Source organism: Oncorhynchus keta, chromosome 1 (assembly GCF_023373465.1).
Source record: "Oncorhynchus keta strain PuntledgeMale-10-30-2019 chromosome 1, Oket_V2, whole genome shotgun sequence".
NCBI lineage: Eukaryota > Metazoa > Chordata > Actinopteri > Salmoniformes > Salmonidae > Oncorhynchus > Oncorhynchus keta.
In genome coordinates this window covers 73,481,440-73,495,234 of record NC_068421.1, presented here as the reverse complement: position 1 = coordinate 73,495,234, position 13,795 = coordinate 73,481,440, and the positions used below count along the sequence as shown (strand labels likewise).

General features: G+C 42.5%; 2 protein-coding genes across 3 annotated transcripts in view; one reads left to right on the top strand and one right to left on the bottom strand.

Moving 5' to 3' along the window:
- uchl5 (ubiquitin carboxyl-terminal hydrolase L5) overlaps window positions 1–13,795 on the top strand; it is a 1,000,928-nt gene that overhangs the window by 16,201 nt on the left and 970,932 nt on the right. The gene's annotated exons all lie outside the window — the stretch shown is intronic.
- LOC118392943 (regulator of G-protein signaling 21-like) lies at window positions 9,370–12,284 on the bottom strand. Of its 2 annotated transcripts, none has more exons than XM_035785000.2 (5): window positions 11,982–12,284; window positions 11,578–11,634; window positions 11,063–11,124; window positions 10,740–10,906; window positions 9,370–10,554 (listed from the first exon to the last, which is right to left on the bottom strand). In XM_035785000.2, the coding sequence occupies exons 1-5, from the start codon at window positions 12,065–12,067 to the stop codon at window positions 10,366–10,368; spliced, it is 561 nt and encodes a 186-aa protein (XP_035640893.1). In that variant the 5' UTR covers window positions 12,068–12,284; the 3' UTR covers window positions 9,370–10,365. The 2 variants fall into 2 exon arrangements, with proteins under 2 accessions (XP_035640893.1, XP_035640885.1); XM_035784992.1 differs by having other exon boundaries at window positions 11,063–11,127; window positions 11,982–12,280.

Sequence of the window (13,795 nt, the reverse complement as noted above, 5' to 3'; positions counted from 1 at the left end):
ATGGTGGTGGCAGCATCATGCTGTGGGGATGTCTTTCAGTGGCAGGGACTGGGACCCTAGTCAGGTAAAGATGGAGCAAAGCAAAGCACAGAGAGGTCCTTGATGGAGCAAAGCATAGAGAGGTCCTTGATGAAAACCTGCTCCAGAGCGCTCACAACCTCAGACTGGGGCGAAGATTCACCTTCCAACAGGACAACGACCTTAAGCACACAGACAAGACAGTGCAGGAGTGGCTTCAGGACAAGTCTCTGAATGTCATTGAGTGGCCGAGACAGACCCCGGACTTGAACACGATCGAACATCTCTGGAGAGACCTGAAAATAGCTTTGCAGCGACGCTCCCCATCCAACCTTTTATTTATTTATTTTATTTCACCTTTATTTAACCAGGTAGGCAAGTTGAGAACAAGTTCTCATTTACAATTGCGACCTGGCCAAGATAAAGCAAAGCAGTTCGACAGATACAACGACACAGAGTTACACATGGAGTAAAACAAACATACAGTCAATAATACAGTATAAACAAGTCTATATACAATGTGAGCAAATTAGGTGAGAAGGGAGGTAAAGGCAAAAAAGGCCATGGTGGCAAAGTAAATACAATATAGCAAGTAAAACACTGGAATGGTAGTTTTGCAATGGAAGAAAGTGCAAAGTAGAAATAAAAATAATGGGGTGCAAAGAAGCAAAATAAATAAATAAATGAATTAAATACAGTTGGGAAAGAGGTAGTTGTTTGGGCTAAATTATAGGTGGGCTATGTACAGGTGCAGTAATCTGTAAGATGCTCTGACAGTTGGTGCTTAAAGCTAGTGAGGGAGATAAGTGTTTCCAGTTTCAGAGATTTTTGTAGTTCGTTCCAGTCATTGGCAGCAGAGAACTGGAAGGAGAGGCGGCCAAAGAAAGAATTGGTTTTGGGGGTGACTAGAGAGATATACCTGCTGGAGCGTGTGCTACAGGTGGGAGATGCTATGGTGACCAGCGAGCTGAGATAAGGGGGACTTTACCTAGCAGGGTCTTGTAGATGACATGGAGCCAGTGGCGAGTATGAAGCGAGTGCCACCCAACGAGAGCATACAGGTCGCAATGGTGGGTAGTATATGGGGCTTTGGTGACAAAACGGATTGCACTGTGATAGACTGCATCCAATTTGTTGAGTAGGGTATTGGAGGCTATTTTGTAAATGACATCGCCAAAGTCGAGGATTGGTAGGATGGTCAGTTTTACAAGGGTATGTTTGGCAGCATGAGTGAAGGATGCTTTGTTGCGAAATAGGAAGCCAATTCTAGATTTAACTTTGGATTGGAGATGTTTGATATGGGTCTGGAAGGAGAGTTTACAGTCTAACCAGACACCTAAGTATTTGTAGTTGTCCACGTATTCTAAGTCAGAGCCGTCCAGAGTAGTGATGTTGGATAGGCGGGTAGGTGCAGGTAGCGATCGGTTGAAGAGCATGCATTTAGTTTTACTTGTATTTAAGAGCAATTGGAGGCCACGGAAGGAGAGTTGTATGGCATTGAAGCTTGCCTGGAGGGTTGTTAACACAGTGTCCAAAGAAGGGCCGGAAGTATACAGAATGGTGTCGTCTGCGTAGAGGTGGATCAGGGACTCACCAGCAGCAAGAGCAACCTCATTGATGTATACATAGAAGAGAGTCGGTCCAAGAATTGAACCCTGTGGCAGCCCCATAGAGAGTGTCCCCCCCTTTGAAGAGGGGGATGACCGCAGCTGCTTTCCAATCTTTGGGAATCTCAGACGACACAAAAGAGAGGTTGAACAGGCTAGTAATAGGGGTGGCAACAATTTCGGCAGATAATTTTAGAAAGAAAGGGTCCAGATTGTCTAGCCCGGCTGATTTGTAGGGGTCCAGATTTTTCAGCTCTTTCAGAACATCAGCTGAATGGATTTGGGAGAAGGAGAAATGGGGAAGGCTTGGGCGAGTTGCTGTTGGGGGTGCAGTGCTGTTGACCGGGGTAGGAGTAGCCAGGTGGAAAGCATGGCCAGCCGTGGAAAAATGCTTATTGAAATTCTCAATTATGGTGGATTTATCAGTGGTGACAGTGTTTCCTATCTTCAGTGCAGTGGGCAGCTGGGAGGAGGTGTTCTTATTCTCCATGGACTTTACAGTGTCCCAGAACTTTTTTGAGTTAGTGTTGCAGGAAGCAAATTTCTGCTTGAAAAAGCTGCCTTGGCTTTTCTAACTGCCTGTGTATAACGGTTTCTAGCTTCCCTGAACAGCTGCATATCACGGGGGCTGTTCGATGCTAATGCAGAACGCCATAGGATGTTTTTGTGTTGGTTAAGGGCAGTCAGGTCTGGGGAGAACCAAGGGCTATATCTGTTCCTGGTTCTAAATTTCTTGAATGGGGCATGTTTATTTAAGATGGTTAGGAAGGGATTTAAAAAAAATATCCAGGCATCCTCTACTGACGGGATGAGATCAATATCCTTCCAGGATACCCCGGCCAGGTCGATTAGAAAGGCCTGCTCGCTGAAGTGTTTCAGGGAGCGTTTTACAGTGATGAGTGGAGGTCGTTTGACCGCTGACCCATTACGGATGCAGGCAATGAGGCAGTGATCGCTGAGATCTTGGTTGAAGACAGCAGAGGTGTATTTAGAGGGGAAGTTGGTTAGGATGATATCTATGAGGGTGCCCGTGTTTAAGGCTTTGGGAGGGTACCTGGTAGGTTCATTGATAATTTGAGTGAGATTGAGGGCATGAAGTTTAGATTGTAGGATGGCTGGGGTGTTAAGCATGTTCCAGTTTAGGTCGCCTAGCAGCACGAGCTCTGAAGATAGATGGGGGGCAATCAGTTCACATATGGTGTCCAGAGCACAGCTGGGGGAAGAGGGTGGTCTATAGCAGGCGGCAACGGTGAGAGACTTGTTTTTAGAGAGGTGGATTTTTAAAAGTAGAAGTTCAAATTGTTTGGGTACAGACCTGGATAGTAGGACAGAACTCTGCAGGCTATCTTTGCAGTAGATTGCAACACCGCCCCCTTTGGCAGTTCTATCTTGTCTGAAAATGTTGTAATTTGGAATTAAAATTTCAGAATTTTGGTGGTCTTCCTAAACCAGGATTCAGACACAGCTAGAACATCCGGGTTGGCAGAGTGTGCTAAAGCAGTGAATAGAACAAACTTAGGGAGGAGGCTTCTAATGTTAACATGCATGAAACCAAGGCTATTACGGTTACAGAAGTCATCAAAAGAGAGCGCCTGGGGAATAGGAGTGGAGCTAGGCACTGCAGGGCCTGGATTCACCTCTACATCGCCAGAGGAACATAGGAGGAGAAGAATAAGGGTACGGCTAAAAGCAATAAGAATTGGTCGTCTAGAACGTCTGGAACAGAGAGTAAAAGGAGGTTTCTGGGGGCGATAAAATAGCATCAAGGTATAATGTACAGACAAAGGTATGGTAGGATGTGAATACAGTGGAGGTAAACCTAGGTATTGAGTGATGAAGAGAGAGATATTGTCACTAGAAACATCATTGAAACCAGGAGATGTGTGGGTGGTGGAACTAATAAATTGGATAAGGTATAGTGAGCAGGACTAGAGGCTCTACAGTGAAATAAGCCAATAAACACTAACCAGAACAGCAATGGACAAGACATATTGACATTAAGGAGAGGCATCCTTAGTCGAGTGAGTGGAGTGGTTGGTTTGGGGGTCACGGCGATTTAGACAGCTAGCCAGGACATCGGTAGCAAACTAGCATAGGATGGAGGTCTGTTGTTAGCCACCTCTTGCGTTCCGTCAGTAGATTAGTGGGGTTCCGTGTGGTATAGGGGATTAGTCCAAATCACACAACAACAAAAATAAAACAAAAACAATAGATATAGTTATAGAGGCCCAAGAAGAAACATAATAATAATAAAAATAAATAAATTGTCCGATTGTCTATTCTGAGAGCAGCCGGTAAGACAGCTAACGGTTAGCAGGCCGCAGATGGGCGTTCAGGAAACGTCGCGACGGAGGAGCCAGCCGGATCTCCTTCGGTTAGATAACGTCGGCAGTCCAGTTGTGAAGGCCTGGTGGGGCTCCGCATAGGCGGTAAAATGGGTCCGGATAGGTGACTGCAGCCCAGGAGTGATTGACGGAGCTCAGGAGCGACTGACGGAGCTGGCCAGCTCCGGAGCAACCGATGCTTGCTCCGGAATCGACGAGAGCAGACATACACACGGACAGCAGCCAGCCAGCTGTGAGATCCGGGAATGAATGTCCAGAGAGCAGCCGAAATCCAAGGACATGGAGAGAAAAATTGGTCCGGTATGTTCCGTTCCGAGCCGCGCCGTACAAAAACTGGCGATAGATTTTCGAGCTAAAGGATAGCTGATGACCACAAACCGTGGTTAGCTGAATACTAATGATTTGCCAGTAAAGAAGCTAACTAGCTTCTGAACTAGCTTCTGATTGGCTTCTAGCTAGCTCCTGGCTAGCTTCTGGTTAGTTTCTGTCTAGCTTCTTGGAGCTTCTGGCTAGCTTCTTGGAGGATTGCAGATTTGAGGTAAATAATACTTATTTATAAATATAAATTGGTGAGGCGGGTTGCAGGATAGTGTTTTGAAGATGAGTTGATGGAAAATAAAAATAAAATGTATGTGAAAAAAAGTTGTAAATATATATATATACAGGACACGACAAGACGAGGACAAAAGACGTCTGAACTGCTATGCCATCTCGGGTAATAAACCTGACAGAGCTTGAGAAGATCTGCAGAGAATAATGGTAGAAACTCCCCAAATACAGGTGTGCCAAGCTTGTAGCGTCATATCCAAGAAGACTCGAGGCTGTAATCACTGCCAAAGGTAAATGTGACATTTCATTTTTTTAATTTTTTTTATACATTTGCTCAAATGTATTGTGTGTAGATTGATGAGGGGAAAACACAATTTAATCAATTTTAGAATAAGGCTGCAATGTCTTTTTTTTTAAAGGTCAAGGGGTCTGAATACTTTCCGAATGCACTGTAGTTCTCTAGGATGTGGTCTTGTGGGAGTCACGGTGGAGACACTGTGTTGCTGTTGAGGGATTTAAAGTGGGGAGGAAAGGGAACTGCTCTTAAGGCATGATAAAAGCTTGTTAAGTTTGATCCGTAATTTGACAGTGGCCATCGACGACAGCCACACATGCTAGCAATCACACTGTTAGGAGGAAATCATAAAATACAAATGTGTCCTCTGCAGAATAGAAAAGGCATGGGAAGAAATTACACAACCACATGACAGAATATATACAGACCCTTTACTCAGTACTTTCTTGAAAAACCTTTGGCAGTGATTACCGCCTCGAGTCTTCTTGGATATGATAATTTACATAATTTGAGTCAATTGGTGGTGTACCTGTGGATGTATTTCAAGGCCTACCTTCAAACTCAGTGCCTCTTTGTTTGATATCATGGGAAAATCAAAAGAAATCAGCCAAGACCTCAGAAAAAAATGGAAGACTTCCACAAGGTCTGGTTCATCCTTGGGAGCAATTTCCAAATGCCTGAAGGTACCACGTTCATCTGTACAAACAATAGTATGCAAGTATAAACACCATGGGACCACATAGCCATCATACCACTCAGGAAGGAGACGCGTTTTGTCTCCTAGAGATGAACGTACTTTGGTGCGAAAAGTGCAAATCAATCCCAGAACAACATTAAAGGACCTTGTGAAGATGCTGGAGGAAACAGGTACACAAGTATCTATATTCACAGTAAAAAAAAGTCCTATATTCACATAACCTGAAAGGCCGCTCAGCAAGGAAGAAGCCACTGCTCCAAAACTGCCATAAAAAAGCCAAACTTCCGTTTGCAACTGCACATGGGGACAAAGATAATGTGTAATTATTGTAGAAATGTCCTCTGGTCTGATGAAACAAAAATAAAAATGTTTGGCCATAATGACCATCATTATGTTTAGAGGAAAAAGGGGAGGCTTGCAAGCCAAAGAACACCATCCCAAACATGAAGCACAGGGGTGGCAGCATCATGTTGTGGGGGTGCTTTTCTGCAGGAGGGACTGGTGCACTTCTCATAATAGATTGCATCATGAGGATGGAAAATTATGTGGACATATTGAAGCAACATCTCAAGACATCAGTCAGGAGGTTAAAGCTTGGTCGCAATTGGGTCTTCCAAATGGTCAATGACCCCAAGCATACTTCCAAAGTTGTGGCAAAATGGCTTAAGGACAGCAAAGTCAAGATATTGGAGTGGCCATCACAAAGCCCTGACCTCAATCCTATGGAAAATTTGTGGGCCGAACTGAAAAAGCATGTGTGAGCAAGGATACCTACAAACCTGACTCAGTTCCACCAGCTCTGTCAGGAGTAATGGGCCAAAATTCACCCAACTTATTGTGGGAAGCTTGTGGAAGGCTACCAGAAACATTTGACCCAAGTTAAACAATTTAAAGGCAATGCTACCAAATACTAATTGAGTGTATGTAAACTTCTGACTCATTGGGAATGTGATGAAAGAAATAAAAGCTAAAATCAGTTATTCTCTCTACTATTATTTTGACATTTCCCATTCTTAAAATAAAGTGGTGATCCTAACTGACCTAAGACATGGAATTTCTACTCTGATTAAGTGTCAGGAATTGTGAAAAACTGAGTTTAAATGTCTTTGGCTAAGGTGTATGTCAACTTCTGACTTTAACTGTAGTTATATAGATAGGCTTAGACCATCCTGATGCACAGAATTTAAACCACAACCATCTTATCCAGCAGTGTGGTGTGTGGGTTGGGGTTTGGGTTAGGGTTCAAGTTGGGGTTGGGGTTGATGTTGATGTTAGGTTAGGGTTAAGGGCAGTTAACTACATGATATCCGGATATGTGTTCATCATAGTACCTGGAAAGGGAGAGTGCCTGACTCACAATCACAACCTCTAAAATCAATAACTGTGTCATTTTATCTATATTTACCTTTTTCAATGCTGAAAAAATTCAACACCTACAATGTGTTGCAGATTTGCCTTTATTCAATATTGATTCTGTGTTGGTAACATGGTAGCCTAATCCTATGTAAATAATATTCTGCCAGCCAGCCCATGCATACAGTACTCACCCAATCAGATGAAAAGTTAAGTCACTTCTCAGACAATAGCCACATTAAGAAAGTCCATTCTTGTTGATATGCTTGGCGAGGGATCTTTGTTTTCCTTGGAATAACTCTCACATGTACATAATCCTTCCTCATACTGTATGAGTCACGTATTCAGCTGCCACAGCATCCATTCATCCATCCATCTTTGACAAACTTTGAGCAGAGGCCATGCATGTGGTTGCAGCAAGCTACAAAAAAGAACTTAGTATTAACACTTTGGTATTTTTGTTCTAGATCATTATTAGCACAGTACATCTGCGTCTCTGTGTGTCAAATCAAATCAAATCAAAGTGTATTTGTCACGTGCGCCGAATACACCACCTTACAGTGAAATGCTTACTTACAGTGTGTGTGTGTGTCATGATTCCCATTGTGAATTGGCACTAGCAGGTAAATCACCAAAGGTATTGAGGACCACAACACAGAGAGGGAAATGGTCTGGTGTGTTTATTGTGATTTACCAAGACAGTAATGCTTCCAAAAAGCCTTATGTAGCACTGTTTCCCACCAGTGAAGTATATTTTGTCTCCAACTACGATTTCTAAGCATAGTCAGGAAGCACTATTAGAGCTATTTTGTTTCTGAGGCCAAATAAAATCAAATGTGCTTCAAATGTATTAATTTGGTTGAAGGTATTTGAAGCAACTATGTATAACTTGGCATACATTACAGTGGTGTACAATGGTCACATAAAACACTACACTTTTCTAGCCATGCTAAATAACATGTTAGGCCCACTGCCATTGCCATGATGAAACACCTTTACATGCAGTGTCATGTTGTCATAGTTATTAACAGAAGGATCAAAGTCTCTTATCAGATATCCATTTACTGTAAAAACCCATTACTTCTCATAATCACCATGGTCTTGTGATGAGAAACTGAAACTCAGCAGCTCTTCCTGTTTCTGTTGTTCATGATGCAGAAAAAACACTTTTGAAACAAGACAATAACTATTTCAGACAAAAACAAAAGCATGTAGAATAGAATAGACACATTTAGCATAAGTATAACACAGGAAGGCACAATTTATAATACAATATTTACACATGTATCAGGTAACGGGGGATATGGGGGCAAGTTTTTCAATTGTGCATCATTAGTCATAGTAAATAAGAGTCTGGTAGCAGCAGATGTATGTGCAGCATGAAAGTATATAGACTCACCGGCCAGTTGATGAGGTACACCGCCCCATTCAAGAAAATGAATCGCTTCTACAGACTGTGAGTCACGTGGCTTGCTATAAAAAGTAGGTAGACAGGCATCGAGGCATTCAGTTACTCTTTGATTTAACGTTAGAATGGGCAAAGTGAGGGACCTAAGTGACTTTGAGTGTGGTATGATTGTCAGTGCCAGTTGGGTTGGATCCAGTATCTCAGAAATGGCTGCCCTCTTGGGCTTTTCACGCATGACAGTGTCTAGGGTTTACCGAGAATGGTCCGACAATCAAAAAACATGCAGTCAGTGGCATTCCTGTGAGCGACAACAGCTCGTTGATGAGAGAGGTCAAAGGAGAATGGCAAGAATCATGTATTCTAAAAGGCGGGCCACAAAAAGACAAATATTGGCACAGTACAACAGTGGTGTGGAGAACAGCATCTTGGAATGCGCAACTCGTCGATCCGTGTAACGGATGGGCTATTGCCGCAGACAACTACACCGGGTTCCACTCGGGATGAGATGGAACGGACTGTTCACAGCATGAATATACTGTTGTCCAATCTGCAGAAATTGCGTGATGCCATCGCGTCAGCATGGACCAACATTCTTGTCGAACATTTTCCCGACAACTTGTGGAATGCCCCGAACAATTCAGGCTGTTCTGGAGGCAAAGGGGGGTCCGACCCGGTACTAGATGGGTGTACCTAATAAACTGCTAAATTTTATTTTTGCACTTTGAGATGATTTCACGTGCATTGGAGACCATAAAGTGTGCTCAAACTCATGATTTACTATATGGTAATAGCCCTCTCACTACTTTCTGGGAAGGTGGTGTGTCAAGGCATAAGATTTAACATTAGCATGTGACATTGATTTGTCTGTACTATTGCCACACATTTATAAATATATACCACGCTTCATGGAATAGTGATATTATACTTATGTTTTGCTGGTAAAACATTGTTGTGATAAATCATGGACTGTCTGAGACATTTACTATGTAATGAGCTGTAAAGATTAAAGCAATCACTATGTGCAATGTTGGTTTTTAATTTAGTTGTTGAGAGTGAACCCGAAGAGATTTTTTCTAATTAGTGATTGACAACAAGTACCTGGTCTGCAAATAATTTAATGTCATCCTACATAATCATAACTTTTTTTTAAACAAGCATTGCAAAAGTCAGCATCCAAACAGTGACTGTGTGTTATAAATAGTACAACATGCAAATCGGAATTAATAAACATTCTAGCTCAGTAAGCAATCAGAAACATTCTGTATCAAATAAGTAGGAGTTAAGTTCAATATACAAAGTTGGACATAGACTATTCTTCTCTCTACAATTGCACAACTTAACCTATACTTCTCAATAGGTCATTCTTAAAAGATAGACAGTGAAATAAGTCTTTAACTGCCTTACAAGTGTAAATATCAAAATGCCTTTCACAAAACTTGATTGATTTTAGAGACTAAACATTCATAGTGTAAAGGAGAGTATATTCTGTTTGGCCGGTATCCGCTGAATACATGCTCCTTCTTTCATTACATTCCTCCTGATCACATAGGTTAGTACTGCTAGTGAAAGTCCACCCTGCATCTCATGTCTTATCACAGTATCATAGGCTTCCTGTTATGCGCACACAGACACACACACACACGCGCGCGCACACACGGACACACTCTTCTCTGTCTTTATCAAGACAGGAAGCACCTCCGGTTGAGTGGGGACTGCATGGTTCTCTGACCTTGTGTTTCAGTTCAATCGTCATTCACTATGTGATTCATTCACTGTCAAAGACGATCTGATCACTTATGATACGACACGTCACTCCCAGAGTCACTGATAGGACAGCAGTATCCAGGTCAAACACTCATCACCGTAGAGTTCCCCATATCCTCTCTGCTTTTCCTTCTGTCTTTGCTTCTTTATTTTTCTCTTGGCTAATCCTGCTTGCAGAGTGTTTCAGGGTGTGGTCCTGCATTGTGGGAACCATGTTTTGTAGGGCATGGCCTGCCAGTCTCTCTGTGCTTCGTCAGCCTTCCATCCTGTAGAAGCCCAAACATTCCAGTTACTGTTTTCATGTTCTCCTGTCATCTTCTCCTCTCCTATCATCCCTTGACGGCGTCAGCAGCGAGGGACTCCAGGAGGGATCTGTAAATGTCTGAGCGCAGGAAGCGAGGGTACGAATCTCTCTCCATCAGCCCATAGACAATCTTCTGGGCATCGTCGAAGCATTGGAGGTTAGGAGTCTTCACAGCGCTCTTGATCTGCTCCCTTGTGTAGTAGTCAATGTTAATCTGGAACAAGATTAATTTAGATTTACAAAGTACAGAAGCATTTCATATAGCATGTCTGGAGACATTTGAGGGTGGTTTAATAACTGGATGGTGTTGATGAAATAGATTGAAACATCAATGAGGTTACAGAGGGTTATTTGAATCTCTAACATGTAGCCATGTACTGTAATACATAACAGTCTTACCTCTTTAGGAGCCTCAGCCTTTATGAACTGCTCATAGATTTTCTTTGCCTTCGATGACATTCTGAACGATGACTTGATTTTCTTGTACTCCTCACACGTCAGCCAGAACTCAATGTTCTCATCGCTGAATTCAGACTTCAGAAAGGTTCTGAAGGTGGCCAGTCCATCTGTGGGGAAGAATAAAAACAAACCAAGGCATGAAACACTGATACAGCCCCAAGCCTGCACACATGGAGTTTTTGTTCCACATTTTTAGATTTTTTAAAATCTGATTTAGCTACTTATCTCTAACTATTTTGATCGTCTCGTGAAGTAAAACTTACATTTAGACTCAAGGAGTCTCTCCAGTGACTGAGACCATTGTTGGGTATCTTCTAAACTTAGCCTGCTGGGAAGAAAATGTGTGTTTGATGACTCAACTAGAGTCAAATCTGGGTAAAAATAATCTGGTATTTGACGTGAGGACAAAAGGGCACATAGAATCAACATAATTAAGAAATTATTATAGCCACACAGTTATCAAGTTCTTTTACGTATCAAACACTTGGGCCTTTGTGTGTGTGTGTGTGCGTGCATGCGTGCGTGTGTGCGTGCGTGCGTGCGTACGTGCGTGCGTGCGTACGTACGTACGTGTGTACGCGTATGCATGCTTGTGTGTGCTTGTGTGTGCCTGTGCTGTGCCAAAGTTAACATAAGTCCTGAAGTTTCATTTGAATCCGCACACACTACCATAGATGGATGCTAGAACACACATGGCATTTGAACAATAAAATACATGCAAAATTATAACAATTAGCATCAATGCAGTGACAGTGTAAGGAAGAGTAAGAATCCTTACCTCTCAGATGTGGAGTGTGAGAACATGCATTGCAGTCGGCAAATAAAGTTCTTTCCCCTTTGGAGAGAAAAAGAGAAATGTCATGATCGTCTCATAAAACAAGACTTATTCCATTGCTGTATAAGGACATCTCAGTATGTAGTATCTAGGTAGGAGGTATTTACAGGTTTAGTATAACATATGCAGTGTTTATATACAATATGTGGCCTATAGTATGTGGTATTAAGCTAATACGTATGTAAAAGCATTTTAAAATAAACTATACAAAGTATTTTGTATTTAGAAAGTATATTACACATCCATAGTATTACTAGACTACATTGAATATAAACCTTATTACTTATACAAAAGCTCCACAATACATTTTCCAAATTCCCCAGCTGTTGACTGCATAAAAAACTCACAGGTTCTTGTTCCTCCCCCTGTCGTCCTGCTCCATATTGAAGTGCTGTGTTTGTGTCAGTGTCTCTGTGATGATTAGGCTGGGCATGTTTTAACTCCACACTCTCTGTCTCCTGGTGCTGCTCATGCTGCGATGGATCACTCTCTGTATGGAGGGGTCTCCCCCCACTTCAGGCCTTATATGCAGGGCGCCCCGTTGCTTAGGGGCTGGATGGTGAAACACTGAAACATCAGACCCAGTCCAGCAAACCGTAGCGAGAGAGGAAGCCTCCACGCTCTCTTTCTCTCTTCCTGTGACATGCGCTCTCTCTTTTTGCGACACACTCTCTCTCCCCCTCTCTCTGTGACATGCTCTCTCTCTCCCTCTGTTTTTAGGGAGGGTCTAATGTCCCCTTGTTAAAAGCATGCTCTGTATGTCCACAGTCTTTTTTTATCTTCGCTGCTCAGATGCAAATGACAGATACAGTGAGAGTGATAGGCAAATCATGACCTTCACTTACTGCGTTTTGGTACCCTGTTGAAACATCATTGGGATGTTTAAGTTATATCCAAAAGCATCATATGTACCACACATTGTGTTTCTTTCTCTGAAGGTTGATGGTTTACAGGTAAAACCCCTGTGAATGGATTATCAAAGGCAATCTTGCTCTATTGACAAATATTAACAGCAGTTTTGGTCTGATCAATATAGAGCGATTACAGTAGGTAACATCAGATTTTTCACTCTCTTCTAACTAGCCTTTGCATACAGTAGCCAAAGTCATATAAACCTCACTTGCCAAATGATCTTTACCAGTAGGCAGCCATGTCCAATGGCCTGTCTGTCATTCTGCACAGTAACTGACTTGGCCCACCTCAACTTGCCCAAAGATGGCCACAAGCAGTCAAGCACAACCAAGGGACATCAAAACATGTCCAAATATATATAATGTGCCTTGTGCCCCCTCGTCCACACCACCAGAACTACCTTTATATAATACAGTAAAGCTCAACTGACCAGAGGTTTTAAATGAACACACTGCAATCGCCTGTGTGATTAACACCATACAAACAGTATCCATTCTAGAGGTTCCTGAGTGATGGTATTGAGTAACTCAGACAGTGTCTGAAATGCACTGCACATTACCCACTTCCCTTGGGCTGTTATGACAACCACTAGGGACTGAGCAAAACCGTGTCAGACTGTGTGTGAGGGACAAGGTGGAGCGATGTCGCCTACGTGCTGTGGTGATATAGGAGAGGTGAGCTCTTGGTCATCTAGCAAGAACATCGCCTTACACCAGCTGCCCTCAGCCCCTCCAACAAAACCAAAAGAATGTTTGTAAATATAATATATTATACCATGCTCTAGGCTTACTGAGCAAATGAATAGTAAGATAAGGCACTATTGTCTGGTCTTCCCTCTATCCAGTAGAATAACAACTCTCACATATTACAATCCCATTGAAGTCTGCTTTTATTCATAACCTTGTATGTGTAATAAAATGTAGTTTATCTCAGAATCGTCATGCAATGCTCAATTGAAGATCCTGCTGAGCTAGCCTCCAGGCATTTGTGTCTTTCAGCGGTTTGGACATTTAGAAGTGTGCATAGTTGCTAAAAGTCGCCATAGAAAAAAACAGTTGTTCCTTGGTGATGAGATTACGTCCCTAACAAGGGGACAAATTCAGGGTGATTTGCCACGCATCACGGCATATGACTGAATCCACTGGTGGGTGTCCTGAGTCAAACTCACAGTTATTGTTAGAGCCATCCAGATGGCCTTTTTAAGACACGACTTTGAGGAATAGAGCCATCTACAGAGAGGGGTCAAGAG

Excerpts from the sequence above, each read along its gene's own strand:
- LOC118392943 (XM_035784992.1), bottom strand. The coding sequence starts at position 12,067 with ATGCCCAGCCTAATCATCACAGAGACACTGACACAAACACAGCACTTC. Across the intron at positions 11,128-11,577 it reads TCACACTCCACATCTGAGAG|CAGGCTAAGTTTAGAAGATA; the intron begins GTAAGGATTCTT and ends TTTTCTTCCCAG. Across the intron at positions 10,907-11,062 it reads GAGACTCCTTGAGTCTAAAT|ATGGACTGGCCACCTTCAGA; the intron begins GTAAGTTTTACT and ends TCTTCCCCACAG.